Source organism: Sebastes fasciatus, chromosome 10 (assembly GCF_043250625.1).
Source record: "Sebastes fasciatus isolate fSebFas1 chromosome 10, fSebFas1.pri, whole genome shotgun sequence".
In the NCBI taxonomy this organism is placed as follows: Eukaryota; Metazoa; Chordata; class Actinopteri; order Perciformes; family Sebastidae; genus Sebastes; species Sebastes fasciatus.
This window is the reverse complement of record NC_133804.1, coordinates 23,151,896-23,178,182: the sequence shown is the minus strand read 5'-3', so window position 1 is coordinate 23,178,182 and position 26,287 is coordinate 23,151,896. Positions and strand designations below refer to the sequence as shown.

General features: G+C 41.2%; 1 protein-coding gene across 2 annotated transcripts in view; it reads left to right on the top strand.

The window, feature by feature from the left end:
• The window catches only part of pcgf3 (polycomb group ring finger 3), a 74,299-nt gene extending 50,510 nt beyond the window's left edge, over nt 1-23,789 (top strand). For both annotated transcript variants that reach the window (XM_074649037.1, XM_074649036.1), the window contains exons 5-10: nt 415-470; nt 731-838; nt 7,106-7,194; nt 12,625-12,762; nt 15,643-15,723; nt 15,907-23,789. In XM_074649037.1, the coding sequence (XP_074505138.1) occupies nt 415-470; nt 731-838; nt 7,106-7,194; nt 12,625-12,762; nt 15,643-15,723; nt 15,907-15,954 (520 nt within the window). In that variant the 3' untranslated portion in view covers nt 15,955-23,789. The remainder of the gene's footprint in view (nt 1-414; nt 471-730; nt 839-7,105; nt 7,195-12,624; nt 12,763-15,642; nt 15,724-15,906) is intronic.
• The last annotated feature ends 2,498 nt before the right edge of the window (nt 23,790-26,287 follow it).

Genomic DNA, 26,287 nt, shown 5'->3' with positions numbered 1-26,287 from the left:
CATATGCTGCACACCGGCCTCTCAGAGCAGGTGGCATTTCATTGTTTCAATCTAAAAAATAGGTGCAATATTCTGTTAGTTATATACAGTTTATTACTCTTCTACTCTGGACTGCAGCCACAACTTTCAGTAAAGTTGTTCACAGGCTGCTGCTGTAGGATGCGCGCACAGCGGCATGACAGCTCCCCCAAAAGTGAAGCCAACACATCCCGATCACACCCTGGTGGCTGGCTCTTAGTTTATGAAGTGCTTAATTTGATATGCAGCGAGTTGAGCACATATTTTAAATGCCACTATTTGCAGTCGATCATATTAATTTAATTGTGGGAGGCCAAAATCGTGATTGTGGTAATATTAGATTAACTGTGCAGCCCTACTAATGAGGTAACTAACCAATTTCTTGTTCTTTTCCAGCCATGACAGAACAATGCAAGACATTGTCTACAAGTTGGTACCGGGACTTCAAGAGGGTAAGTGTCGTCTCTCTTTATGATGCAACCCACGAGAGATCTTTCACTGTGACCTACTGATGTCTGTATGAGTTCACAAACTGGCTTGGCATCGCTGAGAAAGAAATGCATTTGAATAATATATTCCTGCAGTCATTACTTGGCTTAGAGATCTAATGAAGCATGATTCAGTGCACACACACCGTTAAATTTTAACGACCCAGTGACAGTGACCTTGAGTAAAGCCACCATGATATCTAATGTTTCTCTCTCTTCTACAGCGGAGATAAAAAAGCAGCGGGAGTTCTATCAGAAGTTGGGGATGGAGGTTCCTGGAGACATTAAAGGAGAGCTCTGCAACATGAAGACTCATCTAGATCAACGTAATGGTACGGTCCTCCCCGCACACACATCCTCCTTCAGCTGTTTTGTCTTGGTTCTATCGGATTAAATACTTGTTTCAGTGAGGCACAGCCGCTGTGTGGATCCAATAACTTTAGTAGCTTGATTTATTTACGTCCCGCTGTTCAATATGACCTTAAGGTAGTACATAACAGACATGTGGGCCACAGCATGCCAAAAGGTGTTGTTTACCTTTTATTATGGGATATGAGTTATGTGTTGAAGGTCCTCCAAATAGCAGTGGGAGTCTACTTGGCTGAGGTGATCAAACAAACCAACAAGGAAGAAAAGAAAACACTAAGGTCCTACAAAGGGAATGCTCCTGAGATGAACACAGTTTAACACACATTTTTGTTTGTTTTTCTACATTTCATATCTGATTTAGTGTGGGCTCACCAAAGCTTGGTTTATACTTGATGCAAAGTGTTAAGGGTGGATATCTACAGCGAACGTTTTGATTTATTTATCGGACTCACTGTAATGGATTTGTCGATCCTTTGAAAAGGCTTCAAGGAGAACATTTCCTCTAATCAGCGTCCTGCTTTAATCCTCCTCAGATTTTTGGTTTGATTCATACAAAGACTGTGAACCAGGGGATTGATATTTTTTCACAAGGTAACACAAACAGCAACGCCATCTTTCAATGGAAAAAAGGCCACTTCAAAAATAAGTAAAGAAGCAATTAACACAGGGAGATGGAGATCTTGTTTGTAATAAGTAAAAAATCTGCCAATGGAACAAGAAAAATTTGCTTGGTAAGATTTCTTGAAATAAGATGTAATATTTAGGTCTTTCAAGATAAAAAGAAATTAACTGGGAAACCTCATTTTGAGCTATATTTCTCTCGTATTAGGAGGTGTTGTGTATCATAATAAGCCTGTAATGCTCAAATGTAATGTCTGGTCCCTATATCTCACTGAAAGGTTACTTGTTAGGTGATTGTGTCTTATATTAAGTGTTAGGAAATATTTTGACTAGTAATTACACAAATATACTTAGTACGATTTCGAAACGCATGCGTTCATGCTCGGCACAGCTCGGTACGATTAAAGCTGGCTGAACCGTGCCGGTGGAAAAACATCCTATTTTCACATTTTCGGACTAAACACTGTAGATGTGCGGTCACAAAACTGCTTGTTTCAAGGAGAAGTTGTCCCCTCGACAGTGTGAGCATCTCGTCATTGTACTATATATATATAAGGACTGAAGCCCCCGAATCATAATGAGTCACATTAGACAACAACTAACAGCAGAAGCCATTAAGCAGTAAAAATGAAGGTAATTTAGCCAATCAGAATGAGTCCCTGGCTCGCTTGTTGTGCACGACGGCTTTTCCGTCCCAGCTCACTTCCAAGGGGCTGGCGTAAATGTGTGCCCAGAGGGCTGTCATGCCGGCAGGCCTAATCGCTCGCTTAATCCCCCTCTCTGATTTTGGTAATTAAGGCTCAAATGGAAGTGGAACTGCTCTCCGGCTTCCCGTGCCTCGATGCTTGACGTCAGGTTTAGCTACAGCACACACAAAAACACATTCACTCACACACACACACACACACACACACACACACACATTTTAAGGATCATTTTGCACAGACGCCAACAGAAATAGAAACCCAGTGATTGCATTTCAACGTCGATTTCCGTTCAGTGTGCTAAAACACAAACAGATATCTCTAGCTTTGGGGAGCAATACAAATATGTTTGACACACAAGAAAAAATGTATGGAAATCAAAATGTGGTTTCATTTCATTTGGAGGCTCATTGACCAGGATGTTTTCTCTCCTGGATCAATAAAGAGTTTTGTGCATTTGAAGCTTTTTTTCCCATCAGCCTTTTGACATATTTCACTCGTATTGATAACTGAGTTCTGTGTGTTTTGTGAGTTGTTAAAGCTGCCGTCAAACTCAAGTGCTGTTGAGAAAATAAGTCAATCGTCTGATCCACCTCAAAGCTGGTCTAAAGGGTTGGCTTCCCCCTCCCAGCTCTTCACACCGGAAGCTAAATGACATGCCACGTCACATTACCATCACCTATCTTTACCTACAGTATATATCCATGTAGGAATAACATTATAAAACACAGTTGTTCATCCGATGAAAGCTTGCATTGCGAGGGACCTTCTTCAAAATGAATGATACTCCTCATTTGAAGGTGCTGCTGCATTGTGACACGCCACCTGTTCAGACATCACAGGATTTCATTGGTTTTATGATGACAGATGGACCAAAGTAGCTGCAGTATAACTTGTTCCAAAGGATTTAAGACACTGTCTGGACTGAATAATATGACCCAAGTCAAATTTGGCACAAACGTCCACTTGGACTCAACGATGAATTGATTAGAATTTGGTGGTCAAAGGTCACTGACTCACAAAACAGGTTTTTGGACATAACTCAAGAATTCATATGCTATTTATGACAATTTCAAACACATGTCTAACAAGATAAAATAACATTGTGATGACATTTTGGATACAAACTGCAACTTGACTGATTGGCGGAGGTAGTTTAAAAATGTATCCGCATTCATATGCAGATATCAGTTTATAGAAATTAGCTGAAGACGTTGTCTCTCAACTCCACTCTCACATCTCAAGTTGCTAATCGGACTGTAAACAATGAGCACCGCACGGAAGAGAAATCATAACCCGGATATCTGCTGACTACACCAGAACCCCAGAAATATTGCCCATTGCCTCCAGAGGCTTATCCGTTGTCACACCGATAGTTGTTGGGTTCAGAGATTGAGCCGAAGCTGATGTGGTACCATCGCTTTAGTACAACGGTCCTTTCATAATTGCAGGAACTAAGACCGTTTAATGCCAGCTGACACTAAAATGCATATTCTCCCACATAGATCTGATTTTCACTAACCAGGCCAAAAGCATCTCTTGAATTGAATTACTTCAGACAGGTTATATTGAGAGTTTGTGCATCCAGCATCCTCACGGGGGGGTTAAGTAACTTTTCGCTCTCCAGTCAGAGGAAATTAATGCTCCTCATTAGGTCTTATTTAAGAACGGCAAACTAAAGTTAACGCATGGTAAAGCAGAGATCACACAACACTAACTACAGGCGACAGTGGGCACTCTGTTAATGTTGCCCCTGCCAGCTGAGCTGAACTTCATTACACTTAATTACAGTCTCATTTATCCAGTATCCCTCGGAAATAGAAACTTTCTCTTGGGTCCTCTCTAAATACATCTGCATGTGGCACATTGCTAACCACGCAGGACAGAGCAGCACCTCCTAATTCCTCAGAGCTGAGTTCAGGACCGGAAATGTCAATGCTGTTAATGTAAAGTCCGATAAAATTACTGGAGTCTTCCGTGCAGAGAAATGCCAACATGTGCTTTTCAAGAACGGAAACCAAACAACTTTGCTTGTAGCTTAGTGAGAATGCATTCTCTCTTTTTAGACGACTAAGATTCCTTTAGTGGATTAGTTGTTTATTATGATTTTTTCATGCTGAATGACTTATTTCTAAGAGACTTAGCACATCTCTGGTAACCTATTTTATTGGTTAAAATCGATGCTAACAGTAACTGACAGTTAATCAATATCACTCTCTCTATATAAGTGACATTGCTTGTAGTATATCTGGACAATTTTTCACGCTCCGTTCGCTTGCTCGCTGTATGTTGGGAAGAGGTGGCCGAGGACAGCCCTTTTGTTTTTATTCAACAGGGAACTGAAAATGTTTAATAATTGAAATGGTATTTAAATAATAGCGAAGTTATATCAAATGTGTGTTAGATAGTCCTTTGGCAAAAATTAGCCATCACCACCCAAACAAACTTTTCAGAGCCACCTTTCAGGCTTACAAGCGTTTGATACTCAAATGACAGGATTGGAGTGTCCCTAAGATGTTACAAAGAGACAGTAAAATACACCCTAGATCCGACATTCAACCAATGATGTGACATCACATTAACAACAACAACTTTGCTTTTCATACACTGAGTTTTCTTGCCAGCTACTTGACACTTACAAAAACAAAAACTAGGTTTCCACCAGCACACAACAGACTCATTCCTCTAAATTGCCTTATTTCCTGAGCACTTAACGCAAGAAAATGGAGGGACACGGTGCCGCGACGAGTCTGCGGAGTGCACTTTCATGACAATATAAACTCCCACACACAGCTCTTTCCCAATGTAGCCTCACTTGTCATTGTATGTGCCTTTGTGATTTGTATGTCAGAGATCCCAAATGCGATCGCGAGACAGAAAGAAAGTCTTTCGGAGACGAGACTGCTCAGTTTTTAAAATCCCCGGACTGGAGCAATCATCCCATTACCCTCAAACACAAACAGGGTGTTCATCTGTGTTTAGAGTCGCTGAGATACTCCAGGGTTGTTTGAAGGTGAGCCGCGACAATAAGAGCGAGCCCCTCTTGATAAGCAATCAGCGAGGCCGACTCTGGAGACACGAGAGCGAGCCCAGACCTCTCCCGCTAACACTCAGTGGAATTGGTGACAGTTAGCCCGAACGGAAAATGGTCACAGAGGGCTGAACGCAATCCCATCTGTACCCTGTGCTGAAGTCTTAACACACACACACTAACACACACACACACACACACACACACACCGTGTTATTACATCCACTGAATCCTGGAAGAATAGACGCTTTGTTTTTAAAGGTTACAGAAAAGCAATACGTGTCTGTGCCGCAATTTTGTCACAGCGCCGCAATTTGGACTTTGATAACTAAGTTTCATATCTAAAAATTCAATACTGCTGCAGTATTACAGCCAACAAGAAAATCCATAAAATGCGTATATATATATATATATATATATATATATATATATATATATATATATATATATATATATATAACCACACTTGTCCTGGACTTTGTAGCAGCTGCTTCATAGGGTTTTAGAAGTTGGTTAGGTGTCTTCCACTGCGTTTACGTGCACACAAGACGCCAGATTAACGCAGAAAGTGAGACAGCTGTGGAAACTCAAATATTAAAGGCCTTTGCACACAAATGGCTTCGTCCAAAAATTGCCTACTATGCACTACATACCCAACATGTGTACTATCGTTCAACATGACTTTGTGTGAATAAACAGTCGTATGCATCTATTCGGACGCAATGAGCTGTAATTTACGTTTTGCCGGTTGGAGACCAAAACGACGGTTTGTGAGAGTCAAAATCTGAATTAATTAAAAAAATATATTACACCCAGCAAAGTGAAATCTTATACTTACAGTTAAATTGAAGCGTTATTGACATTAGAGAGCTGCAATTCTGCCCTGTAGTTGTTTTTCAATGGTGTTTAGTGATGATCCAGAGTGTTTATTCCCCTTGTGGCGCAGTCAGTATGTTAATGGAAGTCGGGCATAATGTGTGACCTGTGTGTAGTTGGGGCTCAGGGGTGCTTTGGAGATCATCTTGAATAATTAAAGGTACTTTCAGATTGCAAAACAGGCTTATAAAATGTACACAACCTTGTTTTCTTTTCACATAATCTCATTTAAAGTAGTCTCCTCGAGGTGTACTGAACTGCATCATTCAGGCTTATTCCAGCTCCAACCCCGAAGCTCTGTGTTGTATTATTAAACAGTACCTCACCTTTCTTGCACTACTCTGAACACATTACCCTCAGTAGAGCGTGAGACTGTGAGAAACGTATGTTCGTCAGAGATTGCTGCTCTCTCTAATGTCCTCCATCTGCCTCCATTTTCTTGAAAAGGCACAAAACCAGACAAACTCAATTAGGGCAGAGCTGATGCCAGCCCTCATGTAGGGTAATCAGTGTGGAGAATGACTGTTTTTTTTCTGGTAAGAAGTTGCCCCGTATTAGAGACGTGCCCAGACAGCGGATAAGTCGTATAAAGGATGCGGTGACACCCTCGGACATGTAATTACCTTATAAATGGAACTCTGCAGGAGGTGTTTTTTACGCTCCAACAGGCACAGGCTGTTTAAATACTGCAGAGAGACAAACATGTATCTGACAAGTCTCTTTTTCAACAGCACTGTGGACGTCAGTTAAGCTCAAGCCTCCTGACTTAAGTTAATGAGCACGATGAGAAAAACACGCTGCGTGATCACATGACTGACTGCAGCATAAACTAATGAAGTGCACTTGAACTACACACTGAAGACTTGTTTGTGATTTTGCTTTTACTGTGTATATGTGCATCATGTTTAGATCTGTTACTGGGGAGCAAATACTAATTTGTATTCTGAATTTACAACATGGCAGCTCATCGTTCCTCCTCTCTTTGGTTTTCTGCACAGGTGACGCGAAATCAGAGGAGACGGCCAATAAGGAGGCAGGAGAGGAGAAACCAGAAGAGGACAACGACTATCACCGTAGCGACGAGCAGGTAAGCCCTCGCTTAATAATGGACAGCAGTTTCTGCTTCTCATTTCCTCTCTCGAGGGACTCTTCAAATGTCTTGGTTTGCCTAAATTAGATGACAAAAAAAATTACCGTCCCCTAGTGACCATGAAGATAGTTTTGATTTTCTTTGCCTGGGTTTTAAAGGAATTCAACAGCGTGTTTTATTCCCCGCTACGCTGACTAATCCTGGCTGTCAACAGCAGCTACTTTCTGCCAAATAAAAAAGGTCCCTATGAACCTTAAACTGTTTTCAAACCGACATTAGTGTTTAATCAAAAAAAGCAAAAGGACTCTGGCAAATATAAAACGTTTATCAAAGAAGCTGAACCTGGCTTAAAGGCACAATGAGTAGGATTTTCCTCAGGAAACATCCACTAGAAGTGTGTGGTGGTGTTTGTATCTGCAGAGACCCTGCAGCCCTCTGCCAGGATTTTCTCTTTTCTTCTCATTTTGCTGTGTTCGGGACGTTTATGAGTGTCAACCTCTATAAAAACATAGCAACCAGGTGCCAGATCGTAAACTCTCATCCAGGAGGATGCCCACAAATATAGCGAGGCGAAATGCCAAGCAGACAAAACTCGTTCCAAAATGAGAGAGAATCTGGGGTTGGCTTTCACCCGCTGGCGAGCACCCTAATGGTACGTTTCCATAGGATCCGTCATTTCTACTTTTCCCATTCATTGTCTATGTAAGCAGTCTGGTAGCGCAGCGTTGCATTTTGAGAGACGGACCGTATATTCACCTCACCTCATTGTCAAGCTGAGGTCTAGGCTACAAATCGGGAGCGTCCGGCAACTCACCGCCTCTGGAAACTCTCAAAAAACTTTTAAACTAACCATTTTTGATGTAAAATGAAGACAGATTCAGCAACTTTATGACTTATTTCACGCCTCAAATGCTTTCAGAAACACATTTCAGTGAACAATTTTACAAGAAAAAAGTCTCGAAACGAGCCGCCATGTTGCTTCCGGTTTCAAAGATGGGAACAGCAGCCCATCAAGCGTCCAATGCTGGGAAGCGACGTCACCGCTTGCGTCCAAAACCACCCCTTTAGTCACGCACCGTCACACTTGTTGAGCCGGAGAGGAGGGGCCAACTTTGAATGTTGTGATTACAAACCACAACTGACAAATCCTACTCATTGTGCCTTTAACGGTTCCCAAAATTACAATGAAAAAACTGGTGACAGTGAGGTTTTAGGATTATTCAGAGTAAATAAATACTATCTGCATGGGTAGATTTAAGTGAGAATGTGTTTTTTTTTATGTAATTTAGGTTAACCCTCTAATAATGAACCAATTTTATAATATAGAAGGAGATTTGGGGGGCAGTGCACACTGGTTTGTGTTTCAGCAGAGATTAGAAGAAGCAAATTGGATAAAATAATTGTTGGGTACAAAGCCTTCTGTCAGGAACAAAAATACTGTTGGTGGTAATTGTGGGTACAGTTGCCTTAAAAGCCTGAACATCCATTATTGCCTTTATAAAAGTGGCCCCCATGTGAGTAAGCAGGCTGTTTTACAATTACTGGAGTCTTTTGTCTTCGGTGTTGTGTGGTTGTTTGATTTGTACAGATCCACTTAGTGACAGACACACAGTGCCACACCACTGCCGTCCATTGAATACGTTTAAAATGGAAATGGGACATTTTCTTGATTTCATTAGTATTCTGGCTCAATCCCAAACCCTGAAAACTAATATTAACAATGCACCGAGTGTTATTGTTGTGCTGGACAGACGCGATCAGAAACACAAAGCGTCTTCACTGCAATGTTGCACAGGCTGCTGAAGAAAATTTGTTTTTTAGTCGTTTTTTAAGAGGACAAAAACCCAACAGGCAGATTTGAAAAACAAGCCAGTCGTGTTGAATCAAGCATCTCTTTACTGCCATGTGTGAAAGGCAGGCTGCCCCGATGAGGGTAGAGATCTTGCCCTTTGGATATTCAGCAGAGGTGCAGAATGCGTTCAGAATAACTAATACGGTGCTCTGTGTGAGCTGAATGCAGTCATGTCAAATGTCACTGAGAGGAGGAGGGGGAGGAGGAGGAGGAGGGAGGAATACAAGATGACTGATGGAAATGAGAGATTTGCAGGACTGAGAGGGAGAAAGTCACCAGGCACTGCAGGGTGATGAGGTGGGAGTGAGTGGTGAACATTAAGAAGGTGAGTTCCATCAGAACAGACAGAAAGGAAATGACTGAAATGAGAGGATGGTGAAGAGAAAGGACTGTGATGGAATACAATACAGTATGCCGGATATAAAAGCATATAAAAGAAGGGATCTTTGAGATCGAAAGGGAGACAATAGCCTCCATAAACTGTGTTGAAACTGACAATAGCACTGCGTGTCCTCATTCATTACAGTGAGAATGAAGTGCCACAATGAAATGCAACGTCCTCGGGCAAGAGTGTGATCACCCCCACAGTCAGCTAGACGGAGCATAAAAAGGATTGCTGCTGTGATAAACCTCACAGAGTTGTAAAATCCTGTCATTAACATCTCGTTCTGTGTAAGAATAAAAGGTTTGTGGAGGTGCCATCAGTTTACAGCACCTCGTATATAAACCAGGGTACCAGGGGAAGACTACCTTAGATTTTTTCGACTGCAGAAGTCCCACATTTACTATTTAATCTCCAAACTAAAGCTGCAGGTTATTGTCAGAACAAAGATGTTTTTTGGAAGAATTTGAACTTAGGAAAATGCTCCGGTAACAAGTAGGGTCGGACGATATAGCAACACATTCTCACTCCCAACTTGTCAAATACGGCAGCCTGGTCAGTGGCCCTACGCCTCAAACTATGACCCTCTAGGTTTCCCTCTAGTGTCCGTTTTGGACGTATCAAGGATGGCATGTCAGTTTTCGCTTGTTACGTGCATACAGTCTATCTTCAAATTAAACTTCCAACGTAGATTTACTGAGTTTTTAGGTTTACTTGAGCAACAAAACTACTTGGTTAGGTTCGGGCAACAAAAGTACATGGGTAGGCTTAGGAAAAGGTTGTGGTTTGGGCACGTTTCTTACGTGACTGGCGTTTGTAAAGTATGGAAGTTGCATTACAAAACTACAGTAAAATAAGTCAACGCTGGTCGTGTCCCTTGTGAAACTAAGTCATTGGTCTCCTCGGTGAAAGTCCTGTGTTTGTTTGACCCGTTCAGCCTTCCCTCCCGCCCGCCCTACGCAGACTTTTTTGTTCTTTATACTACGTCAGTTGCTCTGACCGTCTAATATGGACGGTAAAGGATGCCTCGGTGTGTTGGTATCAGATGTCGAGGGCCACTGACACAGAGTTGGTATTGTAGAGTTGGGAGTTTTGTTGTTGCTGTATCATTTGCACCAACATCAAATGACATATATCCTGATAGTGGGTTTCATTCAGCTGTAAAATGGTAAACAGACCATTGAGGACAGATAACTTAATGCTGTTAAGCTCCTCAAAGCCATTTTATTTTCCAGAATGTAGTCTAGTTTAGATAGTAGAGAACAGAGGATGTTATTATGCACTTTATTAGAAAAACAGAGATTGGTGAAGAGAGAAGATTGGAAAATACAAAACAAGATGGTCCAGAGGAGCGATAGCATCGGCTGCAATGACGAAGAATGAAGAAGAGGGAGAGAATTGTCCCAGAAAGCATCCCGCCTCCTCCACTATCATGATGTCAGTGGAGATGTAGAAGCCACTCGGATGTAAGAACCGGCAGGCGAAGCTGCACGCATGGACGACTTCCAGGACACTTCCCCGCTGTCTTCTGGACGACCTTTTGGAGTGTGACCTTGGGGCGCGAGGCAGTGCCAGAGAGAGCTAATGAAAGCAGCGACACACCATTAAAAACAAACAAAAAAAGGATTACAATAGAGTCACAATTAATCAGAGAAAGCTACTTTATCAACACAGCAGGAAGTAGTAGAGTTGGAGGTTTGAAATTTCAAGACAGGGTCACCTTCAGGCTCTTATAAAATCCTGATAAGATCTCCATGTGGTGAGACCAGATTGTGTAAATTTAATAAACAGCTATTTTGGGTTTAAGAGCCGACTTCGGAGAAATTGGAGAACGCAGCTTTGCTCTAAATTATTACTCAAGTCTTGAACTCGCAAAGCCTGATTTTATTCAGCGATCGAAACTCAACACCCACGCAAAGCTTTTCCTTTACACACGAGAGTTAAGAAGAACAATACCAGTAGACGTGTTGCCTCAGACCTCTGCCAGCCTTCGGGACTCAGTAATGAGCCCGTAAAGCAGAGCGACGCTTTCTCTGCGTGACACCAAAAAGGCACATATGATGTTTTCTTGATATGCCTCTCTATTGCATCAGCTGTAGCAGCAGGACTCTTTGGCTCCATAAAGACACCACTAATGTACTGTAATGTAATGAAACCGCCGCTGTGGAGTCCAGATCACATTAGGAGCCTCCCTCATCGGCAGCGCCACTGGAAAGCACATATATATTACGGCGCTGCTCTTTGCTTATAGACCTGGTGTTTATTTAAGATGATTTCCGAGTTTAAGCAGAAACCTGGGCGGTGATAGTTTTTCCTGTCTCAATAGAGAGAGAGAGACACAGACAGAGGGAGTGTGACAGCGTCTGTCCTCTTCTTCTGTTTTTTGATATGTGGGGGCAGGAGATCAGTGGCAGTAATGCATTCTGACTCCTGCAACCATCGACTGCCAAAACCACCTACCGTGTCAGCCCAGGGGGAAAAACAAAGAGCACGGGCCAATGGCAGCGCCGCATGAAAGAAGCCAATAAACGAAACACAAACAGACAATACGGGGTTCAGTGGGACGTGCGGTACAATCGGCACCAGTGCCAGCTATCATAACACTTTTATTATCCTTCAGTCTGTTTTCATGAAAGATTAGAGGTAATGATAAGTTACTCTCGGGCCAATTTTTGACAGCAGACGACTGCATCTCTTATGTTTAGCTGCAAGCTACAGCAGCAATGCTCCTGCTGTTTCCCCACTTTTTGGTTTCAGAAGAGACTAAAAGTGGGGAGCCGAGCTAGTGGTCTCGTGAGGCTGCACATTTCATTACACATCAAAAATTAAAAGTGTTGAATGGATGAAAAATGGAGAGACAACTGCTAGTCATAGATCCTCAAATACTACAATGGCTTGTTGTTGTTCTTCTTCTCTGTTTGTTGGCGGGTCGAGTGTGAGGACGCTGCACTTGTTAAGTCAATGAAAGCAATTTAGCCTTGTATTATCAGCCGATATTTTATCTGCTGTAATTTCACTATCGTAATAATACATAATGATATTATTTTTCCATTATCAGCTGATAATTTATTGTGCGTCGCTAGTCTTATTGGTGTTTTCATGTCTCTAACCCTGCTGTATTTGGTTTTAAGGGCTGTTGTTTCCCACAGCAGGATGCTCATCGTCTGCTCTCTGCTTGTGTTTCCTCTAACAGGTCAGCATCTGCTTGGAGTGCAACAGCAGCAAGCTACGAGGTCTGAAGCGCAAGTGGATCCGCTGTTCAGCACAAGCCACAGTCCTCCACCTCAAGAAGTTCATCGCCAAAAAGCTTAACCTGACATCATTTAATGAGGTACAGAAAACAACACACAGCGGGGCAGGAAACAGGAAACCCAGGGCCAGATCCGTCACATGATGCATGTAGTTTTAGTGAAGGTTTAAAACCACAAAGATCACAAAGATAAAGAAACTTATTCAAGAGGAAATGTTTGTTTTTTTCCCTCTGTCGTTAAAGGATTATATTCCAGCTAAATTACAGTTCTGTGCATGTTAATAATCCTTAAATTAACCGGTAGATAACACCTGCTACAATTCTGAAATGGTCAAACCGCACAGTGCATTTTTTAAGTTTCTTCTTCACTAACCAAAAAGAAATGAATGATTTTAATATCAGAGAATCACCTCAGATCATTAATTATTCTTAATCAAAGGCTCTGTGGGCGGTGGGACAAGATGAGAGTGACCAAACGTATTTGTGCTCATTAAAGCCTGACAGAAACTGCATGTATTTGTCGCAATTTGGAACAAATCTTTGTAACTCTTGGTGTTTGTTTTAACTTGTTTGGACGCACCAGCTGGCCGGTGTGTATCAGAAAGTTTAGTTCATCACATAAATTATACTTTTCCGCACTGACTCACACAAGGCGTTTTGTGTTTTGTTATATTTAGCAGGAAACGAGCCCTTATAATATCTAGATGTGGTAATTTTTCTATTTATTGTCTTCGCCGCCCCGTTCGGAGCAGCAGGGGGAAGGGTGGGCGATAAATTTGACAGATGGATTTTTTTAGAACGCCGTGAATAATCATCACAGACGCCTTCGCGTCTTCTATTTTTTATTTTCCGTCTCCGTTTTTTTACCGGCTGTCACAGAGATGAGTGGGTAGGCTCCATCATATCGTCGGCCTCCATCGCACCACCATTGTTGTCCGATCTAAAAGCTGTTGTTCGCACCGATTCTGTTTTCAGCGGCGAGCCGAGCGCAGAGCTTTACAACACTCGGCTTTGTCAGAGAACAGTGCGCTTTTTACTCATTCAACACGTTTGTCGTCCTGTCACACATCTAAACGTCTCTGCAGGAAGTGAATACATGAATAGAAGGAACGCCCAGCCTCTTTAAAAAGCTTGATGTCAGTAAAGTGTGGGAGATAGTGTAAAAATTATAATCTACACTATGTAAAGATCTGCAAGATCCTCACATTTTGGAGCAGTGGTTTCCAACCTTCTTGGCTCGTGGCTCTTTTTAGCTAATCAGTAAAATAAATTTTTCAGAAAATCAACGAGAGTTTTAAAAAGTTTGATTAGCTTAAGATGTAGAAGAATTTTCTCAACTCATAAAGGAACCTTAAGTTTATCTGAAAAATTCAAAACCGTCATATTTTTAGACAGTTATGATACATCACAGACTGATGATCCCTGCTTTCATTGATTCATTTGAAGAGTCCTCAAGAGGTTAAACTCTCTCAAGCAAATATTTTTGGAAAGTCAGAAAAACTAACTACATTTTGTGTAGCAGGAATGTTTTGTCTTTCTCTTTCTTTTCTTGCTAAGCATCTTGTGAGCCCTCAGATTCACCTGATGCACACTTGGGGGATCCTGAACCCTAGTTTGGGAACTAGAGAATGCCTCTATCTCTGTCTTAATATAAATACAATCAATCTTTTTAGGGCTGCAACCACTGATTTTTTTCAATACAACAATCAAAAGATTCAAGATAGGGTCGGTAATCTTGAGAAACTAGCAAGAGTACGCTAGATTTAAACAAATTATCCAGCCAAAAAACCCAGCCCAGTGTTGCCAACTCTTTTCCAATGAAAGTTGCTATCAGCACTAGATCCAAAAGTCACTAAATCTAGAGAGTAAGTCACCAAGTCGGCAACACTGACAGTCCGTCCTTTCAGGCCTCCCTCCAAAGCCACTCCCCCAAAATTACCACAGTGAATGTTAACAGCAAGCATGGCTATTGTTAGTACTCACAGCTGTCAATCTAGCAGCTGGTGGAAGATGGTGACTTGCAATGAGTGCACGCAGGGAGGTTTATTAAGGTCCTGCGACAGCCACAGATACTGGATCTTTTATTGATTGCTGTTGGGATGTAATGAGAATTTCTTGTTTTGTGCCACCAACAGTCAAAAACCTGACGATCTTTAATTTACTATCACAGAAGACAAAGAAAACCAGCAGACGTTCACATTTGAGAAGCTAAAATAAGTGATTTTTTGGGGGGCGTTTTTGTTTAAAAATTGTCATTACTCTTCTTTTGTGCGTTTATTTTCCTGTGATGAACAACTTTCTGGTTTGTACAAGGAAATTAAAAAGGATCAGGGTGTTTTTTCCCCCTCAAATTTCTTTTATTTTTACACAAAAGCCCTCGTTGCCTTTCAAGATGAAATCGCAGCTCTGCAGCTCTTCGTCTGGATTATTTTTAGTATCTTGCTAATCTCAGACCTGGACAGTCTCCACCGCTCTGTCTGTGCTGATAAAGGCTGGCTGGTGTTGATCTAGTCAGAGCCAGCAGGTGGCGCTGTGGCAGTGTTCGCTCCCAGCCTTCTCTCTCTCTCTCCCTCTCCCTCTCCAGTATTGATTGGCAGATGCAGATGCGAGGTGCTGCTCAGCAGAATATCAATGTTGACTTCACAGGGGGAGCGGTAGATGTGGGGAATCAGCCTCATGTTCACTATTGAACTTGTGTGTTCTCCCAAACAGCCTCACTGCTGCACAAGAGCCAGAACCACATGTCCAAATAAACTACCTCTCCACAGCCATTGTTATAACTCAGACCGAAAACATAAGAGCAGAGAGGGCAGCGTCAAGTGGTGCAACTTTGATTTCTGCTTCACGCTGATCAGACAGCAGAGGCCTCCAACGGGTGTTTATCTTAGTTTAGTCGTGTTGCTCACCGTTCTTGAGGTCCGAAATTGTTCAATAATTTTCTCTTTTGTCGTCTTTTCACAGCTGGACATTTTATGCAACGAGGAAATCTTGGGAAAGGACCACACTTTGAAATTTGTTGTTGTGACAAGATGGAGATTTAAGGTAAGTCATGCGTGTAATGTGGTAGTTAGTAGTTGTGAATTGTGAATTGTTGGCATTTCAGCTCTACAGTGGGAGGAGGCGGAGACGCGTCGTACATCTTTATATACAGTGGTAGCGAGGTTTAGCGAACATGGTCTCACACAAACGGCTCATACTGAGGTTGTGTTTTTGTTTCCCCTCCAGAAATCCCCCCTCCTGCTCCATTACAGACCCAAGATGGATCTGCTGTAGCTAAAACGGACACAACGGTTGTTTTTTTTTGTTTTTTGTTTTGGCCCAGTGGCCGCAGACTGTGCCGCAACCTTTTTTATTTATGCAAAGACGATCAACCAACACCAAGCAAACACCCGACGACGGTAAAAGTCAACACAAGCCAGCAAATCGGGATCTAAAGAGGGGGAGGGCGGGGACGACTACAAGAAAAACTGGCAACCTCCAGCACAGATACGGCAACACTGGCGTGTTTTTAGGAACTAAAACAACCTTTTTTTTGTCCGCTACATCCTAGATATGTGAACAAAACAAAAAAGAAAAAAAAAACTAATGGAGAGAAAGCATATATTTATACTTTTGTACAGAAGAGACACATGGAACCAAGACACTACTGGTGCTCAGTTTACACGCAAACAAGATGTCGGGAATCACGTGACCGTCTTTTTGAGCTTCATGCAGATTTCATCCTCCTGAGACAATGACTGAGACAAAAGGAGGAATGTTTTTTTTATATAAAAGGTGTTTTTTTGGGGTTTTTTTCTTCAACAATACACTCGACACGTCTTGGGAGCACAGAAAGTATATGGAAAAAGTTATATAACAGGCATCAAGTTTAAGCTGTTTATCAAGTAAATTGTCCTTTTTTTATTTTCATTTCGTTGGCTTTGTCTAATTTGCTATTGGGTTCTTGATGATTGTCAATTGTGAATAGGCTAAACAATTTTGTGTAGTAATTTATGTTCTATATACCAATATTGTACATAAAATGTCATTACAGAGAGAGAGAGACTGAAGAGAGTAAGAGAGACTTTAGACTGTTAAAAAAGAGAGTAGATCCCAGAAGTGCTATCTATATATGTGGGGCGATAAATTAAAGACAGACTCGCTATCAGTATCAAAATATATAGATGCATCTTTATGATGTCTGAGAAAGACACAAAACAAATATATCAAATCCTCTGCCATGTGTGTGTATGTTACATTGCCCTCATAGCATTACAACACTTTAAGGAGAAAGCTTCCCCCCCCACCCCCCCATGCTCCTCATCTCACCTGCCTCCATAGAATACATTACAGAGTCATTACGTTGTCTTTTTGTTTTTGGACATTATTATCAACCAATTCTGTCTTAATAATTCTACACAAAACACTCAAACATGCCCGCAAGACATAAAAATGCAATATTCGGGCAGAGAACCTTTTACAGGTTTCACACCATGCAGTCCTTATTAACATCCATCCCTGTGTTCCTGCAGTCTCTCAGCAGCAGCAGCAGCAGGCGAATACCGACACTCCCACATGTTTACAGCTTTTGGGTTGAGCTGCTAGCAGCAGATGTTGTTTGCACCCTGCACCCCTCATATACCATGCATTTCATTCTGCTACGTGTTCACTGCAAAACTCCCCTGAGGCTGCAATAGAATTGATTTTTTGCAGCTTTTTAAAATACACACCAGTCTCTCTTGTCTTAACATCCTCAATGATCATGTTTACATGCACACTAATATTCCACTATTATTCCAGATATGACAATACTCCACTATAAACGGCCTATTCCATTTGGATATTCTGAATTAGGCTTCTTTAATGGAGCATTTTCTTTTAAGACAGGTGGGATATGCCGATATTATTACGGTTTTAGGATCATTCTTTAGACATGTATACAGCACATTCAGAATATGCGTCTCAATTGTGTTTTTTTTTTACGTCAGTTTGTGACACACGGCCTTTGGTCGGTTTACGTCCAGCTCTGTGTGTTGCACACATGCCCCCCGGAAGAGCGCTGGGCTTTGAAGCTAATTTTCGTAGTGGCCAAACGGCGGTACTACAACTTCCGTGTCCGTCACGTGATGCTATTGGGCCCAAAAATACTTTTTCCCATAGACTTACATTGGGAAAGAGATGCTTGAGGTAAATCAACTTCCCAGTATGAACACTGGAATAGCCCTTATTTAAATCATTAGGTCCTAAAAGTTGTAAAATGCACTAATAGCTGAATCCAGAGTTATTTCTCTTCCTCCGTTCATGTCAATTAGACCCAGACCGAGGCTGGGAGACAGCGTTAAAGGAAACGCTACTGCGCCTGCTCTATGGGCCCGATAGATATGGAAGATCGCTGGATGATCCGGGCACTTTATCACTCGGCATTTGAGCCATTTTGGCTTTACGCGCGACTGAGTAACTTTCATAGGAATGAACGGGAGCCCGCCTCCAAAACGCTGTATCCAGTATTCTCTTTATACATCCATGGTTGTACACAAACCAACTAGCCGAAAGTTTGCAGAGATTGCATGCCCAAAAGAAAAGCCCACACTTCTGGTCAGAAGGAGAAACACAGCTACTTTTAAATATTATGTAAGACTTGGATATCAACAGAATTTTGGATATAAGCAAATATCGCAACGCCAACCTTTTCAAGAAGGTGGTTGAAGGAATGAAAGAGGGAGGCTGTGTTGGCACGGTCAAACAAGTCCACCATCGGTTACGTTAATCAGAGAATGCACGGCTGCACGCAAACAGGAATATTAGTGGAATATTCATTTTCAGTAGTTTAGGAATATTGTCTTTTTCGGAATAAGGGCAAAAAAACTGAATATTTTGTGCATGTAAACAGTCATTGACAAAGTGGAGCTACAACAGCGTAAAGCATGTTATCCTATTTGGACAAATTAAATTGAAAGTATGGACATTTTCTCTCCCACAAGAAGTGGATTAACATTTGTGAGTAAAGAGCAAAATCTGATAAACTACAAGCTTTCTGTTCCTCGGTATGAAGCATGACAGACGGGCCGGTTTGATAAGATATGAGTGTAGATTACTGACGTGACGTTGTTGTGTTTATGGGGTATTTTTCAGTTACTTCTCACTGCCAGTTGGAGTTGCAGATATGCACTGTGTTTAAGGACATTTCCGAAAGTCAAGTGGATATTATTATGTTTGTCACAAAATCAGTATAAAACTTGGGATTATTTGTTTTGTTGCAGGATAGCCAGTGTTCAATGTTGTTGACTCCGCAAGACACAAATGTCCGAGTATTTTTGAGAACTCGCGAATTCAGGTTTCACACAGGGAGGTTTTTTTGAGCATTTTGATAATGAAACTGAATAAAATGACTACTGTTTTGGTCATTTTGGTGCTTATAATACATGTATGTTTCTAATCTTGAGGAGGATTGTTCCTCAAGAAACACGCTGTTCTTAACTCTGTGATGCAGCAAACAAACTGTTCTGTTAAGCAACAACAACAACAACATGTCTTTAACTCTCAGCATTCAAAGAAAACTGCTAAACGGTCTTTAATGTTACCACAACTGGATCCCTGAACGCCATGTCAGACCTCAAGTAGTATTACCTCACTGACCTGTCTGTAACTAAACTATTATTTACCCTATCTGCCCACTACAAGCTGTTTTGTCTGTGTGTTTCACATGCAGGGTTCCTATGCATCACTAGGCTCCAACAGTCTGGAAAAATATATCCAATTTGACAATTTTCTTGAAATTGGTTAACAAGCCGGTTGGAAATCCACTGGTCATACCCAGTACTGTGATATTTGCAGTTTTGTATCGTGATCTTCAAAGCAAAGTCGGTTATGTCCACCATTTGTATATCTATCATAATGCTTAAATCCAAGATATCTGGAGAATTTAGGATTTGGAAGTGGAGAAATGTGTAGGAACCCTGCCTCATAAGGAGCTATGACGTGTGTTTTTTAAAGCCTACAGGTCTGTACCGAACCAGCTCAACCAAAACTCCTCCTGCAGTCTTTGATCGTCCTCTTCTTATGGTAACCTTTATGTTTAAGGCCCAGTAACCTACTGTATGTAAAGGGTTCATTGTTTTTGGTTTACATTTTTGGTATCTAAAATCATGCAACGTATGGGTTTAATAATGCAACTGAGTCGGTATACCTGCCTGCTTGCAGGTCTAGAGTGAAAATTTGGTTATAAAAATATAATTTGCTGCACAAACATTCAGCATTTTCAATCACTTTTGAGTCGTTATGATTTCTCCAGATTATTTCTGTGAATATTGTGATTGCATTTTGCAACAGCGAACCTTTTAATGAGTAGAAACAGACAAAAAACATCAGAAATTGGTGTTTTTAACATAAAGTTAAGCAGATCTACTCTTAAGAATGATTAAAAACCAAAAACAATGAGCCCTACCAGCTTGTCAGCTCATGGAAGAGTATTGTGTTAGAACCTGGTGAAAATCCCCACAAAAGTAATGTTATAATGTGCGCTATTATGTCTTTGTAAGTGCAGACTTGGTGTTTTAAAAGCTTATACACATGTCAATTTAAAGACCTGAGGTCAACGTCACAGTGATCTGGTTTTTGGGGAATGCGCAGTCTGAGCCTGGTATCAGCCATCCTAATGTTATTTTTGTCATTCAGCAATCTGTAACTTCAGTCTTTGACCTTCGCTTCAGGCCTCGTCATGTTCACGTGTTCTCACCTCCAGTCTGTTTATGATGTAAATGTACATAAAGCTTTTTCCTCAGGTGATAAAGCTGTAAAGCGCCCGACACAAGGTGCTACTACAACAACGGTGACTACAAACACAAACAGATGTCATCAACACACACATTTCTGTGTCATGCAGAACACTGCGTTGTACTGTTTAGAACGACTGGCATTGAAACAAACGTTACACCTGTATGCATGTTCTTTTTTCTTTTTACCCATTTTGTTTTGTTCACACTGCTGCACCTTTTGTGTGAAATGTTCCCCTCACATCAGATTTTTTCCTCATTGCTGTGAAGAGGAAAACATGTTGTTGTCCTTTTCTTAAAGGACCAGTGTGTAGCATTTAGGGGGATCTATTGGTAGAAATGGAATATAATATTAATAAGTCGTTAATAAGTTTGTTTTCTCTGTGAAAACTTGCAAAAACTAAGGTCAATGCATAACCTTAACCATTTCGCGAGAGGTTTGCACTTTGCGTGTTACCTTGACTCAACCAGCGGGCCCTCTTCACGGAGCCGGCTGCCATGTTTCTACAGTAGCTATAACGGACAAACCAAACACTGGCTCTAGATGACTAGAGATAGAACACTATTCAAGTTTTCGCATCGGCGACCGTAATTCTGCTACACGCTTGGCACACGGGAAACGCTTCGCTTGGTTGCAATCTGCAACCTCACCGCTAGATGCCGCCAAATCCTACACAATGCACCTTTACCTACACGGTGACAAAACGGTTGCAAAAGAGAAAATGTGCACACAGAGATTTTAATCGAGTTACCATCAGTTCTGCAGAACTAATAATTAACAGCAAAATTCCTGTAATCACCAGAATAAAAGTAAAACAGTTATCTTTTTGCCGCAAAAAAAAAAAATCTGATGTGAGAAAGATTCAACACAAAGTGCTGCAGTGTGAACAGAGCCTTTCACTTTGTCCTTGTGTATTTTTTGAGTATTGAACTTGTGATCATGTGTGACGGATGGGAACCTGATGGAAAGGGTGGGTGCGGGGAGTCTTTGCCACAGTGACGGTCAGAACTCGTCTGTCTCTGGCGCCGGTGCTTCCTTTGGTGCTAACAACTCCTCGTTCAAACTTCTTTAAGAAAGATTCAGTCAGAGACAGAAAAGCACTGTGTGGCGAAGCTCTCCTATCGCCTTTTTATTTTTCACCACACGTCTTTGCACTGAACTCGTTCGTGCTCGAGTCCTTGGTTGTCTTTTCTTGTCAGAGCTGTCTCGCTGTGCAGATACAGGCTTGTTTTTTCCCCCTCCCCTTGTTGCTATTGATTTGTCGGGTTTGGTTTACCCACTTGCCTCGGCTTGCTCTGGAAAGCAAACAGAGGGAATTTTAATAAGTCATAGACTGTGACGGGGTTGATGCTGTGAAGAATAATAGAATGGTGAGAAATTGAGTGTGCTAGCTGCAATTTCCTGCCTCAAAAGTGAAACTCACACTTGTTAAAGGCGCCGCCTTAGATTCAGATTGAGACTTGCCTCAAAAACTAAAACAAAAATTCCCAAAGTTGACCTTCTCAGCACCAGAGTGCATGTATGAATACTGCGGGATGCATCGCCGTGCACCAGAATGGATCGATGTTCGCGCTTCTTTAAAAAAAAATCGGCACTGACATTGAGACTTCAGTGCTGCTACGCTTGACGGCCAAGCTAAGAGGCTTACAGGAGGCTTGACTCTGCCTCGCTGCAGATAGCGGTCAGTAATGTCTCTGAAAGGTCTCCCGCGTGGGGGGAGGCAGTGATCTGTCGGAGCTTCAGCTCTCGGCCTCATCTTCTCTGCTTTGACCTTGAACACCTGTCAGCCTGTTTGTTCATCTCTTGCGAGGATCCGTGTGAGGCGTGAACATTTTGATTCGGGGTGGTTTCCCCTTCAGTACTAGCGGATCATATTACACCCCACCACCGTGATGTGAAGACGACTAAACAATTTATTCGTCTCTGTACATCCCAGAAGCTCTAAACGGCAGCAACATTCATTTCAAGCTTGTTGGCAGCAGAATCATTCTTGGCAACTTTAAAACGGCTCTTCTATGTTCACTCTGCTGTAATAAGTGTCCACTCTGGGAGTGTGATAGCTTTCTTTGTTGCCCAGCTCACACTCTCTCCCTTATTTCGGAGTCCTCTGTAAAGCGCGGTAATCTCACGGGCAGGCTTTGTGTGGCGGAGAAGGAGACCTTGGGGGTCACTCGGATGGCTACATGGACTAAAACACACTCCAAAAAACCTGTATTGTCTGGCCGGGGTGGCTCTGCTCTGCTCTGCTCTGCTGCAGCTGATGCTCCAAAAGGCTGCTCTGTACGCTGAATCATGTCCATGGGTGGTGCAGCAAATGACTGGTTAAATTATGGATTGTTTTACCCCTTCGGGATCGTCACTGTTGCTTCTAGAGATTGCTCACTGGTGGTAGGATCTGCAAAGTCCTTTTTTGGTTGAAAATGACTCCCCTTGACTTTTGCGTACTAGATTGAGATTGTTTGTTTCAGTAATTCCCAAATAAATTGGGAAATCGGTTATCAAACCTCACAGTTGCATCCCCCCATGAGCCATAGCAGATGTCGTCAATAAATCTGTCCAATTTTTTTTTTTTTTATTATTATTATTGTTATTTATTTATGCTGAAAAAGTGACTTCTGCAGTAGTTTTGAATTTTTGAAAAGAGTTTTGCTCTCATTTTTTGTCCACAAATTTGTATTTCTCTCTCTTTTTTTTTTGTTTTGTTGTGGAACCTATACCGGCTTAAATTATGAATTTCCAATTGAATTTGTATTATTCCAGGTGTGTTCATGTCAATGCTCCGTTTGTGTATAACAAACACATAGGTGTCTAATTTTTTAGGTCAAGCGCAAAAAAAAAAAAAAAAAAAAAAACTAAATTATGTGAATCTGGCGATGTGGTTATTGTATTTGCAAGGAAGATGTGCAATATACGGTTCTCAGATGGTTCCAGGTTTCAGCGTTTTATTTTTTACTGTTTTTCCAGTCAGTTCCTCAGGTCACTAAATGCCTTCTGGTCCTGGGGGTGACCAGGAAATCTCAGAACACACACTAATGCACCCGAAATACAAAACGACTGGATTTTATTTTAGTCTTGTCTCTCTCTCTTTTCTTTCCTCCCCCTTCTTCTTTTTTTTCTGTGACAATTGTCTTTTTTTATTTTCAGGTTAACACGGGCACTTATTCAGGTGTCCTTTTCCTTGCCTCCTTTTGTATTATTGTTATTTATTGCACATGTATTGAACTGGTTTCCATTGCCACATTGAATTCAAGGAGTTTGGGGTCTAGAATGGGGCTGGATTTTCTTACGTACAAAACTACAGAAGCTTTTGTCAAAACCTAAGTGTGTATTTCATCAATAAATGCCTTTTAAAAGTGTTCCTGATGCTGCAGTGACTCATTTGTTTTAATGTGTACGGCATATTTTACTCTAAATGTCCTTTTATCATTATAGTTTGATATGGCCATTACCAAACCCAACTGTTAGTTTAACCTGTGCATCTTCATCTTCACACTTCAACAGATTAACAGTATTGCACAACCCACTCCAGGTATACAAATATTGACATATTGACATTTCATGTTGCTGCAACAACCATTAATCAAAATTATGTTTATATTAATGACTCAAATGAGCCTGTGCTAAGTGAAAGGCTCACTTGTACTGATAAAACCAATAAGATGTCACCATCTCTGCAGCTTTAGTTTTTTTTGCCTCTTTTAGCCCCTTTGTTTTGGTTTTACAGCACTTGCACTGTATGGTTCAGTCTCACCGCTTTCATTGACCGTGTTTCCAGTAGCAGCAAGCAGCAGTGTTCACCAAACAAGCTCTGATAAGCCCACTGAACACTACCTGCCCAGCACCAAACAGCAGTCAGACACAGTTAGTGACTATAGCTAGTGAACAGTGGAGCATTCAGCATCTAAAGAACCAGATATTACAGAGGAGTTGAAAACCAAACCAGACCTAAAAGGAGAGTGGATGTTGGGCTTTATATTCATCATGTGGCAATTGAAATGTTGCTCTGTATCTGGTGCTACAGTCTGGTTTCCTTGTGGCAAAATAAAGAAACTACCTCCTGTTTCACAGTCAAATATAAACCTGTCTGTTGGAAATGTAAGTTGCAGAAGATTTTTTGGATGATTCAAGTTCTTCCGTTGTTTAGTTTATTTAATATTTACACCAGGGACCATGTACAAAAAGACATCAATCTCAAAAGACAGAAAATATGCTTAGCTACTAGCTAATTTCTGTCTGTAGTCCTTGCAGGTGAAAGCAAACAATAACACAGAGCATCTCTTAGTATGTTGTTTGTGAGTTTTGTCCCATGGCAGGACGATGCAAAAATGCTGTTTGCATCAAATCAAAGGACCATTTGTCACCAACAACTTCCTTACAGCAATTGTGGCAGATGTTAAATGTCAGGCGGTCAGTGGCCTCAGGTTTCCATCTGCTCACACTGCAGCTGCAGATACAGTCAGCCGGTGGCCAGTATGGTTTCAGTATGTGGGGCGGCTGTGGCTCAATGGGTAGTACGGGTTGTCCTTTAATCACAAGATTGGCGGTTTGATCCCCGGCTCCTATACTGTCCGCATGTCCAAGTGTCCTTTAGCGAGACACTGAGCCCCAAGTGCCATTCACAAAACACTCAGGATGGGTTAAATGCAGAGGTCAAATTTCCTGTATGTGACGATGAATAAAGTTCAAAGTTCACATCCTAGTCTTCATTCTGTCTGAAATGAAAGTGAATTGGAAAGTTTACACTTTGAATCTGTAACTGTACTGAGCATGTGCAAAAAAAAGAATAAGTCTGAATACAGTGGGGGGTTTTTTCTTAGCAAAACATTCCCATTACTACACCCATTTTGTTAAGCACAGTTTGGAGTGACAGACGGGGGACTCGGGGTGCTGCAGGAACACGTTGTGCTCCTTATCCAAATTATTCTCTGAGACAGACCGTGAATAAAATGTTTATGGAATAATAAATGTCTACAGCCATGCTAGCAGCTCTGTGAGGCTGTAATAAGGTACAGTGGTGTTTTCAGCTAAATGCTAACATGCTGATGTAAAGACGGTATAATACTTATGTTTGATAATCGGTTTAGTGTATTAGCGTACTGACACTTGTTAATTAGCACTAAACACAAGTACAGCTGAGGCTGATAGGAATGTAATTAGCTCTGCAGGTATTTGTCATAAACCAAAGTATTGGACAAATAGAAATGTTGTTCTGATGATAAGATAAGATGAGCTTTTATTGATCCCTAGAGGGCGGATACAGGTGTTGCAGCAGCACAAGGACAGAAATAAATACAATTTGAAGTGTATAAAATAAGTAATAATAAGAATACAAATAAAAATAGAAACTACACAAGAACAGTTTAACTCAAAATTACAAGATAAGAGTGACATAGTGGTTTAATGAGCCTTGCATGGCTAAAAAACACACCTGTTTATGCAATAAATGATCGCTTGTTTGGTTGGGAATATATTGTACAACAAAAGGTAATATGTTTGATTGGGTAATACAGAAATTTTACATCCCTTCCATCATATTTTATTTAGTTTGTGAGAAAATGCAAATAAACAGTAGCTTTGCAAATCTTAATGCAAATATTTGTACATATTTCATATTTCTTATATTAATTTATTATGTACATGATTCACATGTTACTTACTCCTTTATTTCTATTTTCTCACATTTCTTTATGTTTATATAAGAATAATTGTATCGCCCCAATTTTCCCCCGTGATCAATAAAGTATTTCTGATTCTGATAGCTGCAATTAATTCCTTGGATTTGTAATATGAGAGTTTCATGTATTTGGTGAGGTTTGCCCCTCAGTAGATGAAACTCACTGTATTGGGTTTTTCT